At 35.9% G+C, this 24,460-nt stretch overlaps 1 protein-coding gene across 1 annotated transcript in view; it reads right to left on the reverse strand.

Annotated features, from left to right (window-relative positions):
- The window catches only part of SYT14 (synaptotagmin 14), a 288,413-nt gene that overhangs the window by 110,955 nt on the left and 152,998 nt on the right, over positions 1–24,460 (reverse strand). Inside the window, exons 3-4 of the mRNA XM_042782518.1 lie at positions 16,960–17,231; positions 10,532–10,981 (exon numbers count right to left, since the gene is read on the reverse strand). Of these exons, the coding sequence (XP_042638452.1) occupies positions 10,532–10,981; positions 16,960–17,231 (722 nt within the window). The remainder of the gene's footprint in view (positions 1–10,531; positions 10,982–16,959; positions 17,232–24,460) is intronic.

The following is a 24,460-nucleotide window of genomic DNA, read 5'->3' on the forward strand; positions in this document are numbered from 1 at the left end:
AAATTCATATTTGCTGATTATATATCTGGCAAGGGACTTATCTCCAAGATTTATAGAAAACTCCAATGCCTCAACACCAAAGGAATTAACAATCCAATTGAAAAATGGGCAGAAGACATGAATAGACACTTCACCAAGGAGGATATTCAGGTGGCCAACTAATATATAAAGAGATGCTCACAGTCACTGACCATTAGAGAGATGCAAAGCAAAACAACAATGAGATACTATCTCACCCCAGCACTGATGGCAAGGTTCAATGAGACAGAAAAGAACAAATGCTGGCAAGGATGTGGAGAGATTGGGACTCTCATACACTGCTGGTGGGACTATGAAGTGATACAACCACTGTGGAAACCAATATGGCGATTTCTTAGAATGCTGGAATTGGACATACTATTTGACCCTTTAACTCCATTAGTAGGTTTATATCCTAGAGAGGTGAGAGCCAGGCCAGGAACAGATATATGGACACTCATGTTCATCGCAGCACTATTTACAATAGCAAAAAGATGGAAACAACCTATGTGGCCATCAGCTGAAGAGTGGATGACCAAACTATGGTACATACACATAATGGAATATTATGCAGCACTAAGGAATAATGTAGAGTCTGCAAAACACTGCATAGTATGGATGAACTTGGAGGATATTATGCTGAGTGAAATAAGTCATTCACAGAAGGACAAATACAGTATTAGTTTGTTGTTGTGGAGGGACAAGGAAAGGTTTATATATAGAGGGAAACTTTCTTTGTTGGTGGCCAGTGGTGGCAGGGGAGGAGAGGGGACACTGCAAAAAAAAAAAGCATTGACCCATGTCACTTTAGTTTTGTGTATTTCACTGTACATAAATTATATTTCAATAAAATGCATTAAAAAGTTTAAAAAAATCATATAACTAAAACACATGGTCTCTACTCTTGGAGCGTTTAAAATCTAGAAGGGGGATATAAAACAAGTTAAAGAAAATATAAGACTAGCTGCCAAAAAGAGCACCAGAGGCAATAAATGCTGCAGGAATTCAGAGATAATATACACTATTGCAGGTGCTCACCCATTCATCCACTCAACATTCATATGGCAATAATCAGTACAAAGATAATGAGATCAAATAGCTCAAATTATATTAGAAATAATCTAATAAATTTATATAGAGATGGAATTTAAACTAGACTTTAAATGAAATCTGATATTTGAACAGATCTATGACTGGTATTAGCATTTTGATATAATATAAACATTAGAGGCAAATCCTAATGATAGTGGTCATCTCTGTTACTTTAACATTAACCCTAATATTCTCTGTAGTTCTTCAGTGACACAAACTTCCACTAGCACCTTCTTTTCAGGAACTTTTCACTATAGTTTTGGATTCTCCTGATCTAAGGTAAACTCTAATTTTAGTTTTTTCTCTGAACCTCAGCTTTAATTTAAATACAATTCTTCCCTGAGGAAATCTCATTGTCTGTGGACTTCTCATTCTGGTTATTCCTTAACACAACAAGTGCATCAGGGTCAGGAAGCAGAGTTCTCTGCTGCTTTTCCAAACACTACTCCTCCAAAATGATGTAAAAGAACAACTATTTTGCTTTCAGATTCATGTCATTCACAGATATTTTGTCCTCTTCAAAATACCTTCATTTCTCGGGGACAATGATCCTTGGCTCACTGAATCTTCTTTAATATTTCAACTTCTGCCATCATCTTTTATGACTTCAATGTGCATGTGGGTAACCCATTCAACAACCTCTTTAACTCACTTATCCAATGACTTTACCTTTTACTCCATCTTAGATGTTCACTCCCACAATCACATTCTATTATTATTCCTATTATCACAGCACATTAACTGAAAACATTCCCTTCCCAACCACAGTCCCCTACACTTGCATACTGCTGCTCAACTATTCCTCTCTGTTCCTTGATAACTTGGGATTTAGACTCCACGAATCTTTCTACTTTCCTCTTGCCCATCAGCCCCTTTTTATCATTATTTCTTTTCCAGCTCCAATTTCATGGCCTAACATTTAAATAAACCTCTTGAAAAAAAATTAACATTTTTACCTTTGGGTTCAACCCAGATATACTGATTAAAGTCTCTCTTCAATTATATCTCCTATATCTTCTATAGAGATACTGTGTTGGAAACCCAAGGAGGGGTCACTATGAGTTGAATCAACTCAACAGCAATGAGTTCTTTTTTTTTTTTTGTAAATCTTACATGTCATCTTTTATCTTATTATTATTTTTTAAGTATTTTTTAAGTAATTCTTATTAGTATGTATGTAAACATGACCAAGTATCTCCAAACATCCTCCAAGGCCCTTACTTTCTAAATAACCCTCTGTCCTCCTATCTTCACAACCAAACTGAGTGAAAAAGTTATCTAAGTGACTGCCACTTCAGTTTGGATTCTGGCCTCACTACTCCAACAGAACTAGTCCTTCTAAGGCTACATGGGACTCGTATATCCTAAATCCAATCAACAGATTTCAATACTCAGGTTATTGGTTCTGTTCACAGTATGTGACAAAATTGATTACTCATTTCTTCATAAAATTCATTTTTGACTTTGGGTGAAGGGAGAGGCAATATACAATAAGTGAAGAGGCAGCAAAACAGGACCATTGGGAAAGGAAGTCACTGGAAGGTGCACAAGGGTAAAAGACAACAAAGGTAACAGTAGTAGATACAAGATCCTACAATAGTAATGACAAACGATGTCTACAAGCAGACACAAAGGCAGACATGCAAGCTGAACAGATGAGGGAAGGCGAATGGGAGTACACTCACAAGTATATAAAGGTTTGGCAGAGAATATTTCTACATATGTATTTGGATGTGCTACAAAATACATCCATGGATATTGTAAAGCATACAGAGGTCAAAGTTCTGAAAACTTCTTAGACATAACCAAACATATTGAGGGAATGAGTCACAGGGGTTAAAGGCTTAGGACCATAGTTTTGGGGAACATCTAGGTCAAGTGGCATATAAGAGTCCACAAAGGCAATGTTCTACACCTTACTTTAGTGAGTAGCAACTGGGGTCTTAAAAGCTTGAGAATGGCCATATTAGATGCAGCTATTGGCCTCTCCTTGTCCAGAGTAAAGGATAATGAAGAAAATTAAAGATTCAAGGAAAACAGTCCAAAGGACTAGTGAACCCTGTGAACCATATCCTTCATGACCCTGAGGCCAGAAGAAATAGATGGTGCCTGGCTATCACTATCAACCACTCTGACTGGAATTACAATAGAGGATCCTGGACAGGAAGGGAGGAAAAAAAATGTAGAACAAAATTCAAAATCTTAAAAAAGGCTAGACTTACTGGTCGGATAGAGACTGGAGGAACCCCCTAGAGACTGTGGCCCTTAGACACTCTTCAAGCCTGGAATTGAACTCATCCTTGATAATCAACTTTCAGTCAAGCAATAGACAGGCCTATAAAGTAAATATGATACCAGGGAAAAATATACTCCTCAGTATAAGATCAAAAGGGCAGGATTTTTCTAAAAACAAGCTCAGAAGGTAGGAAGGGGCAGGGAAGAAGGACAAATGGAAACAGAGAAGAAATGGGAAGAGTGCTATTACATTGAGGGGATTGCAACCAATATCACGGAACAAAATGTGTATAACTTGTTGAATGGAAAACTTATTTTCTCTGTAAGCTTTTACCCAAACTACAATAAAAAGTAAATAAATAAATACAATTCATTCTAAACTTGACTTTCATGCTATTTTATTGTCTTTTTTTTCCTACCTTACCCCTCTTTTCTATAATCTTCAAACATAGGAGTTCCTCAGGATCTTCTTTTTTTATCCTTGAGAAAATCCTATCCACTTTCTTGTCTACTTCCTAAAACTGCTATGTATTCACATAGAAATATAACATAGAACAAAATTTAATGAAATATAGACATCTAGGCACATATTCAGTACCTCTGCCACTAGGATTTAAGAAAACTTAAATTTTCTACTATGGCCTCTTATCATTCTTTTTGCTTCTCGCTAGGAACTGATCTGTTTATTCATCCTATCACTTGGGCATCAAAATTGCTCCCTTGTTTTTGATTCTCTATTATTTTAAAAAACTGACAAGTGGTTATCACAAGTAATTCAAATAATACAGAAATAAACAAAGAAAGAAGTAAAAAGTTCACATCAAATTTTACATCCATAAATTATTGTTAGGTAAACATCTTGAAGACATCGTTCTATGAATATGTACAAATAGAAACAGCTCTAGAAATGCTTTTATAAAAATGTGATCAAACTATAAATATTTTATTAAAAATAACTCATTTTACTTTAATTAACAGAAGAAAATAAAACAAAAGTAATAACTGAACTTCATATAAATATGTCTTCATTACTAACATTATTGTCTAAATGACACTTCTTTAAGTTAAAAAAGGAGAGATGACAAATATTGAGGCTAGTCATTTTTTCTTTAGTACATTAGAATATTACATTGTCACTTTTCCTCCCACCCACCTTATGCTTCCACCATTCGTCTGTTAGTTTGTCTACTGTGGTGGCTTGCATATTGCTGTGATGCTGGAAGCTATGCCACTGATGTTTCAAATACCAGCAGGGTCACCCATGGTGCACAGGTTTCAGCAGAGCTTCCAGACTAAGACAGACTAGGAAGAAGGATGTAACAATCTAATTCTGAAAAAACTGGCCAGTGAAAATCTTATGAATAGCAATAGACTGTATTGAATAATACAATACAATAGTATTGTTCAATACAGTGTTGGTAGATGAGCCCCTCAGGTTGGAGGCACTCAAAGTATGACTGCAGAAGAGCTGCTTCCTCAAAGTAGAGTTAATGATGTGGATGGAGTAAACCTTTCAGGACCTTCATTTGCTGACGTAGCATAACTCAAAAAGAGAAGAATCTGTAAACAACTATTAATTGGAACATGGAATGTATGAAGTATGACTCTAGGAAAACTGGAAGATGTAAAAAATGAAATGGATCGATATCCTAGGCATTAATGAGCTGAAATGGACTGGTATTTATTATTTTAAATCTGACAAATAGATGATCTCATATCCCAGGAATGACAAATTGAAGAAGAATGGCATCACATTCATTGTCAATAAGAACATTTCAAGATTTATCCTGAAATACAATGCTGTCAGTGATAGATAATATCCATATGTCTATAAGGAAGACCAGTTAATATTATTATTAAGTATTATTAACTTAATAGTTAAGACTATTATTCACATTTATGCACAAACCATTAATGACAAAGATGAAGAAACTGAAGATTTTTACTAACTTCTGCAGTCTAAAATTGATCAAACATGCAATTAAGATGAATTGATAATTACTGGTGATTGAAATGAAAAAGCTGGAAACAAAGAAGCAGCATTGGTAGTTGGAAGATATGGCACATGACAGAATTCTGCAAGACCAATTACTTATATTCATTGCAAATATTTTTTTCAACAACATAAATGGTGACTATCATCAGTTGACCTGGACCTTGCCAGATGGAATACACAGGAATCAAATCCACTACATCTGTGGAGAGAAATAAAAACAATGCTGAAGATCACATGATAGAATAGAACAATGATTTATTCACTGCAAATACCTTTTTAAACAACCCAAATAGTGACCATACAGGTGGACCTTGCCAGATGGAATACATAGCAATCAAATTGACTACATCAGTGGAAAAAGATGATGGAAAAGCTCAATATCATCAGTTAGAACAAGGTCATGGGCTGTCTGTGGAACAACCATCCATTGCTCATATGCAAGACCAAATTGACACTGAAGAAAATTAAAACAAGTCCATGAGAGCCAAAGTATGACCCTGAGTATATTCCACCTAAATTTGAGACCATCTCAACAGATTTGATGCACTGACCCCTAATGACCAAAGACCAGAGGTGCTGTGGGATATAGCAAAGACAACATATATGAAGAAACCAAAAGCTCATTAAAATGACAGGAAAGCAAGAAGAGACCAAAATGGATGTGAGAAGAGACCCTGAAACTTGTTCTTGAACAAAGAGTAGCTAAAGCAAAAGGAAGAAATGATGACATAAAAGAACTGAGCATAAGATTCCAAAGGATAGGTTAAGAAGACAAAGTAAAGTATTACAGTGAAATGGGCAAAGACTTAGAGTTAAAATCAAAAGGCAAAAACACAGTAGGCATTTCTCAAGCTGAAAAAAACTGAAGAAAAAATTCAAGCTCCGAGTTGCAATGTTGAAAGATTCTATGGGCAAAATATTGAACAATGCAGAAAGCATCATGGGAAGACAGAAGGAGTGCACAGAATCACTGTACCAAAAAGAATTGGTTGGTGTTCAACCATTTCAAGAGGTAACATAGGATCGAGAACTGATGGTACTGAAGGAAGAAGTCCCACTGAAACTTGTCCACTATGGGTGGCTCTATTGATATTTGAATACTGATGGCATAGCTTCCAGATCATAGCAACATGCAATCCATCACAGCATGACAAACTGACAGATGGGTGGTGGAAATTTTATGATAATTTTTACGTTTTACTCTTTTCATTTGGTATCTGGAGAGAAAAGTTCTGTGAGGGAGATTGAATCTCAACATCTTTCATTCTGTTCTTTGAAGCTAGTTCATATATAAGAGAGCTTGCACAGGATGACCTAAGATTCTTCTTTAACTAAACTGAATTTTACAAATTGATTCTCCAAAATCTCTGGAAAATCACTGGCCTCAGAATCAGGAAACCTACATTCCTGCCAAGATTCTTAAACCAGTTGACCGTGAGAAACTAGCCAATCAATGTGATCTCTCTAAATATCTATTTCTAAGTTGTACAAAGGAGCTCTGGTAGCATAGTGCCTAAGGCACTTGACTGCTAACCAGAAGGCTGGCGGTTCAAACCCACCAGCCACTCCTCGGAAGGAAGGTTGGGCAATCCTACTTCCGTAGTGATACTGCCTCAGAAACCCAAGGAGGGGTCGCTATGAGTTGGGGCCGACTCGATGGCACATAACAACAACAACAACAAGTTGTACAAAGGAGCTCTGGTAGCATAGTGCCTAAGGCACTTGACAGCTAACCAGAAGGCTGGGGGTTCAAACCCACCAGCCACTCCTCGGAAGGAAGGTTGGGCAATCTACTTCTGTAGTAATACTGCCTCAGAAACCCAAGGAGTGGTCACTATGAGTCGGGTCTGACTCGAGGGCCTATGACAACAACAACAACAGTTGTACAATGAGAAAACTGAACTATATGATCTTTGAACTCTCCTATATAGTGATTTCCTCACAGCAATGAGTCAGAATAGACTTGAAAGCATCCACTAATAGCAGTTTTATCAAACTTCTTCCTGATAGTGGAATTCTGGGGGTCCAACCACCTTCTTTCATTTTGTGGTTTCTCTGTTCCTTTTAGTTGAAACAGGCAATGTTTGTGCTAATATAAGTTTTTTTTTTTTTTAATAATCTTCTGGGCCTTATGTGAATTTTACAAAGGTCACTCCATTGGACTAAAGCTTTGCCCACAAATCTTTTCAAGATAATCTCTTCTCTATCTTCGGCTTTTGCTGAGATGACTGAAGGGTAATTCTTTTAAGCTTCCTAGAGATTCTCTGGTTTGATTTGGATGATCTACAAGGAACACTTTAATCTTCTGGAAGGGTCTAGTATATGGCTGACTAATCTGATACTTTGATTTTTTTTTTCCAGGTTCAGGAAAGGTTGTACAGCCACACCCTCAGCCTTTTCTCTACATGGTATACTTAGGCTGTTTCGGCAGCTACTTTTGAATTTATCAACTTCTGTCATCTGGGTAGGCTAATAATTTCCCAATTCATTAAGCTGTGATTCTTTTTTGTTTACCAGTTTTTCTTTCAATTCATCTCTCTCAAACTTCACTATAAGCAGCAAAAAAAATAAATAAATAAATAAATAAAAAAAATCAGGCTACACCTTAAACACTTGGCTGGAAAATGACCTCAGCTAAATTTACAAGCTATTTATAAGTTCTGCTGTCTACCTAACTGCAGGAAATAATTTTACTAAGTTTTCCAACACCACATAACAAGGACTCCTTTCTCTTCAGTTTCAAAGAACAATAATAAGTAATTATTCAAAGGCTACTAGAATAAATGTTTACGAACATACCTTTCACATGTATATGTGTATATAATTATTACTATTATATCTTACAAAATTGGGGCTCAACTCACCCAAGTATAGTATAGTAACAAGATTTTTCCACATAGTTAAGATAAAAACTCCAGAGAAGACAAAATCAACACTACAGTATGTACAGAATGGAGGCAGGCTAGTTTAGTGGTAGAAGTCTCGCCTCCCATGCAGGAGATGAGGGTTCAATGCCCAGCCAATGCACCTCATGTACAGCCACCACTCATTGCCAGTGGAGGCTTGAATGTTTCTAGGATGCTGAACAGGTTTCAGCAGTGTTACAGACTAAGACATACTAGAAAGAAAGGCTTGGTGATTTACTTCCCAAAAAAATCAGTCAATGAAAATCCTATGGATCACAATGGCCCGACCCCACAGATCATGGGGATAGCACAAAAGATGATGAGGCGGTGTTTCATTCTGGTGTAACTGAGGCTGCCATGAGTTGGGAACCAACTGGATAGCAGCTAACAACACAAAGAATGTATGAATTCTACTAGTATCTTTTTTTTGATAAAACAACTGGTAGACATAATTTTAAGTGTTCCTAATCACAATGTGCTGATTTGTTTTTGGCATAGAAACCTAAAAGTAAGGAGGCAATGAGTTTTTGAGAAGGCAAAGAAAGAAGTAAGATAAGAGAGAGGAGAATTAAACCCAGCTATAGAATTTAAGAAGTATGTCAAAGCAGAGAAAAAAAAAAATCTGCAAGAGTAGAAGATGGGTAGTTCAGACCTAAACTTTAAGCTTTAGAACATTTATGTGGAATTTTTTTTAACTTTCTGTGATCACTCCTCTGAAACGTATTGTGCTGGTTGGCAAAAAACAGAATCAATGACTACAAGCTAGCACATGCAATGGAGGTGCATATAAAAACGGGATTATTTAATTCAACCAGAATTTCTTTGTGAAATGAATACAATAAATTCAGAATTGGGAACACATAATTTGAAGTAAACAAAGCAACACAAAATACATACCTTTTGAAGATAATGCCATTTTCTTCTAATTTAAATCAGAGTTATTTATATTCAAAAGTGTATTTTTCAACAGATTAGTCAGTGATCACTCAGACCAAATATAGAGACTACTTTAAAATCATATTAAGGATGGCAGAATATTCAAATTATGACAAAAACTACATTCCTTTTTTTCTCTGACATGTTACCTGTACATTCTACATTCTATTTTTCACTTCTCTGAAAAACTGCAGATGTCATTAAAAAAAGGCATTAATTCAAAGTAGTAATCCTAAAAATTGGAAAGTATAATAAGTTAACAATTCTCTCAATAAAGGTTAAATCTTATCCTACAAACCCATGTGAGTATATAATATTTACTATCAACTTTTGTTTTTAAACATGCCAAAATCATTTGGCTAAAAGGGGTGGCATCATGATAAATGAATGTTCCACAAAATCAAATGCTGCCTGATATAAATTCAATGAGATTCTAACCTTGGACTAATACATTTAAAAACAACCCTAAAATAAAATAGCATATCTTCATTTAAAATTATTAATCTATCCCAAAATCTATACATTTATATTATTAAGATGATTTTAATTCTATATAACAGAAATATAGCTCAAAACTTACACCATATCACACATTTTATCATAATCTAAATAACTATGTGACATAATGCACCTCCCTTGTTTAAATAAATGGTGTAGACATTTGTCTCCTGTGATTTGCAATGTCTTGTGGGAATTTAACCAGAACTATATAGAGAGACACTTGTATATGATTAGAATCTGGAGAAAAAAAGAGAAAGGGAGAACTATCTCAAACTACTAAGGTTAAGAACTCTCCCAGAAATACTTCAAAATCTTTACTTGAAAAGGGTCAAAAACAAAACAAGGCCAGATTATTTTTGATTCTTTAAAATAATTTCATAGCAGGTCTGGAAAAGATAATCAGTAATGACTTGGGCAGCAGCACACATTCTCTAAGAGCAAATATTTTTAGATATGGCAATAGAATATGAGACTAGACAGTTCTTAATGTATTACCTACTTTTAACTTGGAAAGAAACCAATTAGATCCTATAAGGAGTTTAGATGATGTCATGATGAACCATCTGATAAATGTTCAACACAGGAACAAATATTTAGGACCTCAAGCCAGACTCTGTGAAGGTTAAAGCACAATGTGTAAAATGAATCATGTATCATCTTCAAGGGCAACTTTTATAGATAAGAAAAAATTATACCTACCTATCCAGGGTTTTGAAATTTTATAACAACGTTATGACTATGTAAAAAATAGACTGAGAAAGCCATTGGGTTGATATAGGTTAAAAAATTGTGTATATGATCTGCTGTGAACATACACTGTATTCAGGCTATTCGATGAGATACTCACAGAATGATTGTAAGAAGGTTCCAATATCACAGGTAATGACATTTTCCCTTGAAGATTCAATTTTGTTAAATAAAAAATCTTTTCCCCCACAATTTTTTCTTTTTTCATGCGGTGTACACCATACAGTCTAAACCGAACTGCATAATTTCCAATCATCTCAGATTCAACATGATTAAATTTGAATGTTTCTGTGAAGACAGGGCATGGTCCTCTTTGGATGCTGGTTTTTGCTCTCTGTTTCTTTATAGGTAGAAGAACAAGGTGTACTTGCCATGAGTTGCCACCTGTCCTGTTATATGTTGGGATGTCTGTGACAGCTGTCACTGTTACCAGAAGCTTCTGTTCTTGTGAGTCATAGTCAAAAGTCACATCCAGTGTGCCATATTTAGCTTCTGGCTCAGGATCAAAGGGTTTGGGAAGCTGTGAAGATGATCCTTGAGCTGACATATCCTAAGAAAAGCAAATTTAAATGTTTTTAGTTCTTAATACTATTATTTAATCTACTTTGTAAATAAACATCTGCTATTTCTTTAGGAGGGTCATGCAAAAACAATTAACAATTTTGATTCACTTCCACAAAGAAATTAGTAGATAAGTATAATTAAAAGTTGTATCTGTATGGACAAGGTAGTTTAAGCAAACATTTATTATAATAAAGAAAAATTTATAATTTCATATTCACCATCACAATTTTGAGACAGTTAGATATATATTTTTATAAATGAAAATTGAAAATATGTATTCTATTGTGTATCTGTTTCTTTTACAGGAACCACTACATTTTAGTTCCAACATTATAAACAATATATCAGACAACACAATATTAGGCTGGAGAGAAAGAAAACATAAACAAAATTACAATGCCATTAAAAATTTAGTTTCCATTTTCAGGGTTTGTTCTGAAATATTCCCATCTGTACTAGAATGTAATCATATTTGGACTTAAAAATAAATGAAAATTAAAATATGGAAATGTAAATATAAAGGCCTCAAGATATTTGTAGCGAAATATTTATCCTCCACAACAAAGACCATATTTAATTCAAGTTTTTAACCAGAATTTAAAACTACATATTATTTTCTAATATTAATTACTATTGAAAATAAAGGAATACATATTTTGACAAAAGCTTAGAAAGACTGAATTTACATTTTAATTATGGGATTAAAATAAATTGTACCTATTTTACCTGCAATTGTTTCAATCCAACTATCTGGAATATAATGACAGTGTCAAATTCAGGTCTCAAATATTTCAACTACACCACTTTGCCCCTTTAAGTATTTTAATAAATTTTCAGTGTTTGTAATTTTAAAATGTGAATCAATTTTTTATCTACCATTCATTAATTTTCTAAATTTTTATTTTGTGTCTATTATGGCAATGACTACTTTTGACCTCAGTATCTTCCCTTCATCCATTTAGTCAGCAGAACTCCTTAAGTGTTAGTTGGAAATGCAATGCCTTGTAACAGACTATACTTTCCAGTCTCCTTTATAGCTGACATACCCATGTGACTCTCCTTTGGCCAATGGAATAGAAACAGAAGTTATGCGTGAAACATCCTGATCAGCTTTTTACAAAGAAATAGCTTGCCCTCCACTCTCTAACTTTCCCTACAAGCAGATACACAGATGGTATGGTACGTGTCAGCCTTGAGACCATGCAGGTTAGGGCAACACTCTACAGCATGGCAGAGTGACAAAAGGGAAGCAACTGGGCCCCCAAATGATGCTGTAGAACAAAGATGCCTACTCACCCTGAATTACCTCCTCATCTGTGGACTGCTGTTCAATGAAAGAGAAATAAGCTTCTGTGTTTTTCAGCCATTGTATTTGGGGTCTCTTTATTATAGCAGCTTAACATGTACCATAGCTAGCACCTATATTCCAGTCTCTATTTTACATGAGAGATACGATAAAGAATCAAAATTACAAATTCTTTGAATCTCATAAATTTTATCCACTAAGTCTATGGTAACCCACTTAGAATCATGTATGTGAAAAAAAAAAAGTCACAAATGAAAAACACTACTTGGGGAGAGGGAAAACACTCTCATGGAAGAATTTAGAGTTTTTAGATGCAGTATGATTAGATCAGGTAAACATACTCTTGTTTTGCAAAAATAACAACAAAAAACCCAAAGAAAAACCAAACTTTAGAGTAAAATGTTCTTAATTCATCACTTCATAACTGGTAATTCAAGATTTTTAATTGCATGATCTAGATATTTCAATTAAATATTTTCTGAAATACTGTAAGGAGGCTATGTTTTTAAGGCAATAAAATTTTTATAAGGTCCAACACAGCTATTTTCTTTCTCTTGGTGCCACCCTAATTTATTTTTTCCTGGGCAATGTGACAATTCTTGTGAAACCATATAAAGAACCAAACCCAACACACTGCTGTCTGGTGGATTCCAACTCACAGTGACCCAAAGGACAGAGTAGAGTTGCCCCACAGGGTTTGCAAGGCTGTAATCTTTATGGAAGCAGACTGCCATATCTTTCTCCCAAGGAATGGCTGGTACATGCAAACCACTGACCTTTCTGTTAGCAGCTGAGCACTTAACCACTGGCCACCACGATTTCTGATAAAATGCAAATAGTAGCTTTTATCTTTTTTTTTTTTTTTTTTAAATATACTATGTGAAATCAGATAAAAGCTACCACTCACAGGAGCTCTGGTAGCTAGTGCCTAAAGCACTTGACTGCTAACCAGAAGGTTGGTGGTTCAAACCCACCAGCCACTCCTTGGAAGGAAGGTTGGGCAATCTACTTCTGTAGTGATAAATGCCTTGGAAACCCAAGGAGGGGTCACTATGAGTCGGGTCTGACTCGATGGCAGATAACAACAACAACTCACATTCTGCAAAGAGGCAATAAGAAAGCAACCTTTTCTTTCAAGATATCTAAATCAAAGTTTTAAATAATCTTCAGCTAGCAGCAGGTCATCAATAGAGTTGATAAACTCCTTGCCATTGGATTCTTCTGAACCCTCTCTGCTCTTGCAGCTCAACTGCATTATGTGGATAGGCTCTTAGATACCTATAACCTTTATTAAACAAGATGAAGGTGAGAATTTCTATTTAATAAATGATATCCATTACAAGGATGGGAGGAAGCAAAAGGAGTTCAGAAAAACACAGGAGTGAATTTTATACTAACAGGTTATGTGTACTCTGCATCTAAATACGTACGTAATATCCATTTGTTGCATCGTTTGAATATATTCAAAGTTTCTATAGTAGACAAAAAAAATAACAAAAAACCAGGATAGAAGAAACTAACAAGTGTTAACCAGCTAGCAAATTAGTAACTGATAAAACATGGGCAAAACTCATAGGATGTATTAACCATAACCAAAACAAAAATAGATATGAGTAAAGGAGATAGCTTGTGTCATAAGCAGACTTCAGAAGATGTGTTAAAGACAGATAGTAACTTAAGTTAAAACTATGAGATGTGCTAAGATAGAATAAGAAAATATAATGGGATGTCCAAGCCATGATCATGTAATACCTGGGCTGATTTCTGTATCATTTACACATTCTGTCTAAGAAATACAGACAACACCTATGTCTGTTGATTAAGCTAACAGGCATTCAGTGGTGGTCAGGTGTATTTGACTCTGCATCTTTCCTATAGAACAAGCATGTATCTTTGGCCCAAGGCCCCCTTCTCCAAATCTCAACTCTGGTTCTTGTTATCACACCATAAGTAGGGAAGGCTGCTGAAGCAGAAAGAGTACAATAGGACATATGAGCCATGTATAGCATAGGGTGGTTGTGGTAGTTCAATTTGTGTGTCAACTTGGCTGAGCCTGGTTGAATGGCTGGGCAGCTGGTGGTAGTTATTTCCCACTATGAGACTGGCAAACAACTCCATGGTGGGATCTACCACAAGTAGCTGAGCAGCTGCCTTTGGGATATGGTCTGCTTCCTGTATTTAAGGAGAAGTTTGAGGATGGTCTCTAGCTTATGGCACACTTGGACCATGCATGTAGCTGTGTCACTGCTCAGCAGCCTGCTATGCTCTGCTGACCTTGGGACTTACAATGGACTTAAGTTAATGGCCTGCCGTGTGGATTGGTAACATTGGGACTGTGTCTTTTTCCTTGTCAACCTTGGGGCTTCTCAGGCTCAGCAGCCAGCAGCTGAGTGAAGAAATGCCTCTAGCTCCAGTGGGCCAGGAGCAGGAGGCAGAGCTGGACCCCAAGGTTGAGTGGCTTTCACCCAGCCCCTAGAGCCTGGCACTTTGAACTTGGACTTAAAGCCTGCAAATTGTAAGAATAAACTCCTGTTTGTTAAGGCCATCCCATTTGTGGTATACTTCTTGTCAGAGTGGCACTAGGTAACCAGAACAGTGGTCCTTCCACCTACTTTCCTAAGTGTATTAACCCACCTCATTCTGCTCTCTTTACTTCTTGCTTTGTATTTGAAATAGATTCACACACATACCCATCCACACCCACATATGTAATCTGAGCACCTTAATATGGTCTATGAGTCTTCTATACGGTTTGCCTGGTGGTGTACTTGGAGAATATCACTGTATCAAAGTATTCCCTATACAACAATTTACATCAGAAGGGGCAATATAACATAGTTAAGAATATTGTTTTTGCAGTTAGGCAGATCTGGGCTTGAATAATAGTTTGACCATTTAGAGCTGGTAGTACTTTGGTACACTGCTGAATTCTCCATGTCACTCTGTTTTCATTTGTAAATGGAAATAATAATTTCCTGCAGATGTGATTGTCAGAATAAAACAAACTGCACAGCACAATTGTGGCACAATTGGTAATAACTATTATTATTGTTGTTGTTATTTACACAATCTGGGCTTCACTGTTAACTTGCAGGCTAAATATATAGTTTGAAAATCTGCAAAGCAGCTGCTCAAGCTTGTTCAGATGATAGAACACAGAGAAACATTCTTTGTAGAACATCATGAAATACCAACATATTAAAATATCAATGCAGGAATTTCTTCTAGGTCAGATTCTATATTATTATTAGAGATACTAGTAACAGGCATAAAATGTTTTCTTTTTTAAAAAATATTTCTTTTATTTTATTGTGATTTGGGTGAAAGTTTACAGAGCAAATTCATTTTTCATGTAATAGTTCATACACATTTTGTTTCATGACATTAACTACTATCCCCATAATGTAATAGCTCTCTTTCCACTTCTTCCCTATGGTTACCTTTTTCCCCCCTGTATCTGTCTTTCCTATGCATTCCTGCCCTCTGAGCTATCTCCCTGTGCAAATATTGCCCTTCAGATCTCTGATGGTGGATTGTTCTAAGGAGTGTACCTACCTGGTATAAATGTTCATATTATACACCTGTCTGTTGTGGCTGGAAGCCACAGGAGTGAGTTCAATTCCAGGCCTGAATGGTGACTAGGAGCCATAGTCTTGGGGGTTTTACCAGTCTTTATCAGACAATTAAGCCTGGTCTTTTTATGATTTTTCTCCCACTCTACCCAGAATCTCTTATTTTGACAATTTTTTTTTTTTTTTTAAAGTTACAGAAGAAAAACTTAAAATGAAGGGAATTCTATCCCTAGCTGAACTATTCGGTATATTGGGAAACTACCTCTATTACTTAATTTTGACAGCAGATCAGACAATACACCTAGTAAGAACACTTATACACACTACAGTATTATGAAATGGTACCTGAGAGAAAAGTTGTTAGACTTGAAATCTGAACCTTGAAAAGAAAGCAAATCCTAAAAATAAATCCTACCTTATGAAAAACTCTAGGTTACCTCTGTAATTTTTATTATTATAGAAAGACGAAAACAAATCCTTTTTAGCATATGACAAGACCTCAAAGGTGCAGCACAACTATTTTTTGTTATCATTTCATATTTTTGCTCCAAAAAAATAAATATAACTCAACCACTAACCACTGTCAAGAATTCATGATATAAACTGAAATTTTATTAGCCTTCCATATTCTATATATGAAAATGCAATAACATTATTTTGAAGGATCTGTTAAGTAATATTAATGAGTACTCTCCCAATAGTAAAAAAAAAAAAAAATAGTAATTAAAAACCCACAAACGTAAGTAAGATGAAACTAGGAGATAAATAATTCCAGAATGTATCATCTAAAGTGATTAAAAAAAACCCAAACAATCCATCTTGAAGTTGAAACCTGAGGGAAGATTAGTTTTCAGTCTTGTCTGTTGCTCTCATTTTTAGCTACCCATTTTCTTTTTGGAAGGAGTTGAGGATTGGGACAGCCCTGACAAGTTTGTTGAATAAATATTAAATCAAGGATGAAAGCTGGAATCACAGCCACAAAGGATAGATAGTGATGAAACGGATTCTTCTTACTAAGAGGAGCAGCACAGGATCATTATCCTCCAAATCACATTCATTTAAAAAATTCTATGTGCTTTTACTTACTTCAGGGCTCAGGACTGCAGTGCTGTCACTTGGAACATCTTCTTCATATCCTTTATTATGAAAACTTTCTATTTCATGACCTGTGCTTCCTTCACTTGGGCACTTGTTATATGAGCATCTTGGACTGTTGCTGCAGTGAGAATATTCACATTTACTGTCCCCAATTTCTGAGGGTGTACATGAGAGATGGGGAGAACCACTGTCATCCTGATATGGTGGTGGCTGCAATTCATCCAGTGGGGGTGTTCTTCTCATTCTCTGAATGCAGTTTCCTGATAACGATTAAGAATCTGGTCACTGTTTCCAATTAGCTTCACATGCAGTACAGTCTATAATAATTGTAAATAAGTTAAAGAAAAACTGGATGAAAGAGTTTGTGGCGATGTAACTATTAGCTTTACTAGTGAGTTTTCTTCTTCTCTAGTTCAGAAACAAAAGTAAAAAAATCTGGTTCCCCACCCCTCTCCTGTATAATAAGATTAGGAAAAATGAAAGTCATATATTAAAAGATATCCTGTCATGTACCATAAAAATAGGAGGACAATAGTATTAGTAAAACAGTTTGTTGATTTGGTTTTCCCTCTTAGCATATATACTTCATTATTTATTCTCTTGTGATGTATGGTCTATTTAACCAAAGCAATAAAAAAAAAAGTCTCTTTTGTTTTTTATCAGTTACTGAGATGATCTTAAATTAGCACTCAGCAGAGTCAGAAGCTATTTTTCTACATCCATCCTAGAACCAGAATCCTAAAATGAGATGCACTATAAATCAAGCCCTAATCTCTGCTTGCTAACCTCCATTAGTCAGCAAAGACTGAAAACTGTATCTGTTCCCTATTATAAGGTTACGTCCATTCCATTCTATATCTACGTATATATCCCTTTTAAAGTATGGTGCCATCTTGTCTAAGCAGGCATCTCTACATCTAACAGCTAATTGACATTACATTTTCTTTCATTCTCAAATGATTATTTAAATTTTTATCTCAGTGATCAAGAATAAAAACACCTGTGAGAGAGGATGTAGATGTAGGTAGGAGATGGGTGAAAGGAAATAAAGTTCAGTATAGAATTTAAGAATAGCTAATTTTGTGTAGGTTAATTCTGAAAGCAATACCAGATATTAAATTTAAACACTGTTATTATTTTTTTCTTTTAATGGACTATGTATTTCCTTTCTTAAAAAAGGATTCTGAAAAGGGTAGCTTGCATTATAATTCTTCTAGTAGAGTTCAGTTCAAATATTCAATAGTTTCTCTGTTCTTCCTAAGAAAGAAAAACTTTACACAAGAACTATAGTCTCATTTAAAAAATAACCACAATGCCTAGTTCAAAAGAAAAATACTAATTTGCATGAAGTTAGCACAAATTTACATATTTGCTCAGGAGTCCTAATTTTGGAAAAAAAAATGTCATCTAGTAAGTCTAATATACTAAGTCTAGTTTACAAAACGTAGGTAAAAAGTAGAAAAGTTAATGAATTAATATAAATGAAGCTAAATTAAAGAAAAGAGGATAGATTAAACAGACACATTGCAAGTACTAGATAACCAAGCAAACTTAGAGTTATATAGAGTTAAGTGGCCTAAGCAATTATCTGGCTTAAACCATTTATGTGAGATATGTTAAGTATGTATGGCTGGCACAATTGATTGGCTGATGTTATCAAATCCATAACCTCCTTCTTTCCCTAGGTGCACTCCAAATAGGGGTGATAAATGAGACCTAAGCAAAATATTTCAGGGTGGGGCTTCCAGGAAAACTTTTGCTTTTTCATAAAAGCAGGCTGACTCAACCGGCATCTCTTTTGTCCCTTCATCTTCCCCCTTCCTTTTGCCTGGAGGTGCAGCAGCCATCTTATAACCATGAAGTAACAAGCATGAGAATGAAAGCTAAGGATGGAGAAGCAGAAAACTGGAAAGAGCCTGGATCTCTGAAATAATCACTGAACAGCTATTCCCAAATGTAGCTTCTTGATGCCTGAGACAAATAAATTCTATTTGTTAAAATAACTGATAGATGTGCTTTCTGTTATTTGTTTCCAAATATATTTGTAACTGGTACAGTTTATAAATCATGAAACCAACAACTCCTCCCCACATTTAAAAGTGTATGTTACACCAGACAATGAATTAAATATTAAATGTTAATACCAACATACTTACTATAAAATCAAGTCAATTAAAAATTTCTCAATGTAGTATTTCTAGGAGTCAGCATATTTTTTTTTCCTTTATCTTTTTTCTTAAAAGAGAGGTAATCTTTTCCGGAAGTCTCTCAGCATACTGCCACACTGATCTTATTGGACGGAACTGGGTAATATGTCTTTTCTTAAACTGTTTACTGATAAGGGAAATGGAATTACCATAAATGACTTACATTAATCAGAAGCAACAAAATTTGAAGGTGGGAATGGGGCCAGCTCCACTGTTCACACTACACAGAGAAGAGTAGATGCTTGGGCAATGTAGAAGGAATGATGAAGGTAGAAAATGGTTGTTGGGGAGAAAACCAACATGATCCTTGCCTTCCTTATCCATCAAGATGTCAATTCTCTGTTTTTACCTTTACTAGACTATCTTCCTGCTTTGTGGCTCTTTTTTTTCCTCAATAGACTTTGCACTACAGTATGGCATAGTGGATAAGGTATCTGATTGCTAACCAGAAGGTCAGTGGTTCAAACCCACCAACTGCTCCATGGAAGGAAGATTGGGCAATCTACTTCTGTACAGATTTACCACCTTGGAAACCCAATGGGGGTTGCTGAGTCAAAATCGACTTGATGGCAGTGAGTTTGGTTTTGGTATTTTTGGTTCAGTACAATATAATTTGTGTTTGGTAACAATGTTATGTGCTATTATCTTTTGTTTACTTTTTTGTGTTAGGTCCCTGACTAGTTTCCAGCCAGCTAAGGTACTTACACAACTGAGCTCGAGCAATCTAACTTTCATTTAAGATTCAGTGTAACTGTTCCACAAATCAAGGCATAAGCTACTCAAAGTAAGTTTGGTGAAAAAATGTTAAGTAGGCTTAGTAGACAGACTTTACTACTGTTTTTTGAATTTAAAAGAAACAATGTGAAAGCTATGCATTGGAATGTATAAATTATTTTGGACAGACCATATCCTCAAACTTTAGAAAATAATACCACATTATTCTCTTCTTTATTTTTGCACTTTGATTTTCAAAGTAAAGAATATGCAAATGTATCTGGAATAAAATTTCATTAATAATATGTAGCTCATGATTCCACCTTTTGAAAATTTTCACAACTAAAAACTACTTCATGGTGTCTATACAGTGTAATAACTGAGTTAGCTGGCCTACATTTAATTGATACTGGAACATTTTTAAGAAAGTTGTTTTATAAAGAAACAACTTCTATTATAACTATTATAGTTCATGGTAAACATCAAGGTTAAGAAGACATTTCTGGTGGAACTATCAGACAGCAAAATGATGATGTCTTCCCATTACTTTGTTCCTTGTTTTACTACCTAATTTTATACCTTTGTTTTTATGGAAATGATATATCTATAAAAGGATTCATGTATGCGTGTATATACACACACACATATATATTTTTTAAAATTTTTATTGTGATTTGGGTGAAAGTTTACAGAGCAAATTCATTTTCCACACAGCAGTTCATATACATTTTGTCTCATGACATTGACTACAATTCTCCACATTGTAAAAGCTCTCTTCCCACTTCCTCCCTATAGTTAACTCTTCCCTGTGTTCTTCCCTCCCATGCACTACCACCCCCTGAGCTGTCTCCCTGAGGAAACACTGTCTTTCTGTTCTCCCAAGATTGATCACTCCAAGGAGTATATCTACCTGATGTAATTGTTTAGCCCATACACCTGTCTATTGTTTGGCTGGAAGCCACAGGAGTGAGTTCCATTCCAGACCTGAAGGGTGGTTAGGGGGCATAGTCTCAGGGGTCTCACCAGGCTCTAACAGACCAGCAAACCTGGCCTTTTTCTTTATGATTTTGAGTTTTGCTCTGCATAGTTCTCCCACTCTATACAGGATCTTCTGTACCAATTCCCCTCTGAGTAGTTAAGAGTAGCAGCCATGGATCCTCTAGCTTTTCTGGTCTCATGATCATATAGGCTGAGGCTCACATGGTCTATCAGTCCCTTGGATTAATTGTTTCCACGCTTCTTTGGCTTTCTATGTTTTTTTTTTTTTTTTTGCGCTAGACAAGGAGAGACCCATTGTTGCATCTAGAGAGCTGCTTGCAAGCTTTTAAGACCTCAGTTGCTACTCACCAAAGTAGGATGTAGAACAATGTTTCTGTGTAGTATGGTTATGCCAACTGAGCTTGATGTCCCCTGCAACCATGATTCTGAGCCCAGAGGTCCAACTACTCACTCCCTCTAGGTAGCTGGCTATGGCCAAGATTCCACCACAACCTTGCCCCTCACCACCTCTACCTTATACACCTGGACATTCTTACAGTGCATGCAAATATGCAAGTAGAAACATTTTAAACATTTAAATTTATTATCTGCAAATTGTATAGCACTGAGAAAACAAGACAAAATATCCTCCTACCCTAGAAAAAGCAGGATGCATGCATACCAGGAATGTAACCTGTAGTTCTCTGGTGGCGTAATGCCTAAAGCATCTGATTGCTAACCATGAGGTTGGTGATTCAAATCTACCAGCCACTCTGCAGAAGGAAGACTGAGCAATCTACTTCTGTAAAGATTTACCACCTCAGAAACCAAAAGGGGGTTGCTATGAGTCAGAATTGATGTGATGGCAGTGAGGTTTTTTTTTTTTTTTTTTTGAGTTCTAAATATTATGTTTTCAGATGGTGGTTTTCAAAGTTAAAGAACGTCTGCTCTATAAAGTGGTAAAGAACTCAGGAACTGTATAATATACTTTCAAATGTCTGGGAAATTTTACCAAAATTAATAATATAATAGGCAATAAATTAAGGTTTAACATATTTCAAAAAATACTTTTAGTATAAAGTGGATATTTCTAGCCACAGTAAAATTAGATATCAGAATCAGAAACATAACTAGAAAATCTATAGAAATCTAGAAAAAATTAACTAGAAATTAAAATATTCTTCTGAAAAACATGGACTAAAAGAGAAATCATGGAAACTTCCTGCAAGATGGCAGACAAGCTACTAAGGCCCTCTAAAACACAGACAAGAAAAACCAAAAGAAATAGATATGGATTATAATCCTGGAACCCTGAGCTTCAAAGGAAAGGATAAAGAAGTAGATCAAATACCAACTAGAAGAAGAAACTAAATGACAACAGGATGAGGAGACATATGGAGCACTGAACTGTTAACTAGCCTGACACAGCACCATCATTTTGAAATTTTGCAAGCAGTGTCCCAATTGGGGCAGAAATCTGATAATCAGCTCAATTCACCCAGGACTGCACCAGTGCCCACATCAGTGGCTAGTGACAAAAAAAGTTTGGTTTTCGCTTCTCTCCTCTTACCTGCCAGGTGACCAGAAGTGTAGCCATCCCCCACCCCCATCCACCAGTGGCTGGTGATACCCCCTCATGCAGCCCCTGCCCTGGCTGGGGTTGGAGGCATATCTGGTAATTGGCCACCACATGCACAACTCCCTGCATTTGGAGGCACCACATGCACACACTCCTGCATTTAGGCGCACACACACACACACACACACACTGTGCCTTCTCAGGCTGGCAGAATGAGCTGTCCTGGACTGAGTGCCCCACCAATGGCCATGTCCTAGGCTAGCAGAAACACTGTCCTGGACCAAGTGTCCTGATCCTAACTGCTTCCTAGGCTGGCAGAAGCACAGTACTGGACCAGATGCAACTTGTCCCTCGTGGCTTCCTTGGCCAACAGAGCAAGCCAACCTGTACTAGGTGCCCAGCCTACTGTTGCCTCCTCAGCTTGCAGTAGCACCAGCTGGGCAACCCCTTCACCCAAATTTTCTTCTTTCTCTTATTTTCTTTCCCTTCTCTTGTTTTTTTTTTTTTTTTTTACATATATTTTTTTATTTATTTCTCATGTTTATTTTCCCTACCTTTCTTTTCCCCCTCCCCAGTTTTTCTATATCTGTCTTTTATCCTCTTTTGTTTTCTTCCATCTCTCTCTTTTTTTCTTTTTGGTTTTCTTTTTCTGATTAATTTTTTCTTTTCTTGTCCCATCTCACAAGAGACAGCAACTGTGTCCACACTACCCATCCAAGTCCACATCTCCTCAATCTCCCACATAGTAAAAGTGCTACCACCACCCACTCCTGCACCAATGAGAGACGATGGTCAATATCACCTCAGCCTACTCACAACCAGTCTACATGAATAGCAAAGAGAAAACTGTACACACACTCCCATCCTCTATCACACCCATCACAACACATGTAGTTAGTACTGAAGTGCTGACAAACTAGTGAGCAGAGTAGCAAACCCACTCCACTCACTTGGATATGTCAAAACAAAGTAAAGCAAAAAATAAAACAAAACAAACAACAAACCTAGGCAAAACACACCAACAACCAATCATTAATTAAATATAAGTGCAACACCATCACATTGTCTCAGAGACAACTTCAGTTGACACAAAGAAACAAGACAAGTTAGTTCAACAAGTAATCAAAATAAAGAGCCAGTAAGCTTTCCTCAGAAAGAAATGGTTCTGGAACTACCTGACAATGAATTAAATGTTTATATATAAGACACTTCAACAGACTGAGAAAAGATCAAGGAAAACAGACAAAACTGGAAGAATTCAAGAAAATAATACAAGAATAAACTGACAAAGTAAATGGAAAATTAGAAACCATATAAAAACAGCAAATAGAAATCCAGAAGATTAATATTAAAATTTCAGAAACAGGTAATGCATTGAATGGGCAAAGGAGTAGAATTCAATGAATGGAACACAAAATCAGCAAAATTGAAAACAGATCTCTCAATACTAATCTGTTAGAGGAACAATAAGAAAAAAGAACAAAAAGAAAAAAGCTTAGAAGCCTAAGAATGATTTAAGACATCATCAAAAGTAATAACTTACATATGATTAGAATGCCAGAACAAGAAGAGACAAAAAAAAAAAAAAAAAAAAACTGCCAAACATTTGTTGGAAGAAAATTTCCCTAGTATCATGAAAGATGAGAATATATGCATTAAAAAAACCTCAACAAACTCAAAACAGTACAGAACCGAGAAGAAAAATACCAAGACATATAATAATCAAACTTTCCAAAACCAAAGACAAAGAATCTTGAGAACAGCTCAGGAAAAATGAAATGTCACCTAGAAAGGAGAAACAATAAAATAAGCTCTGACTTCTCAAATGAAACTATTCAGGCAAGGAGGTAATAAGAAGACGTATATAAAACGCTCGACATTTCTCAAACTGAAAGAACTGAAGAAAAAATGTAAGCCTCGAGTTGCAATATTGAGAGATTCTATGGGCAAAAAATTGAATGATGCAGGAAACATCAAGAGAAGATGGCAGGAATACACAGAGTCACTGTAC

This window comes from Orycteropus afer, unplaced genomic scaffold (assembly GCF_000298275.1).
Source record: "Orycteropus afer afer isolate SDZICR_OR568_19922 unplaced genomic scaffold, OryAfe1.0 scaffold00013, whole genome shotgun sequence".
NCBI classification, from domain to species: Eukaryota; Metazoa; Chordata; class Mammalia; order Tubulidentata; family Orycteropodidae; genus Orycteropus; species Orycteropus afer.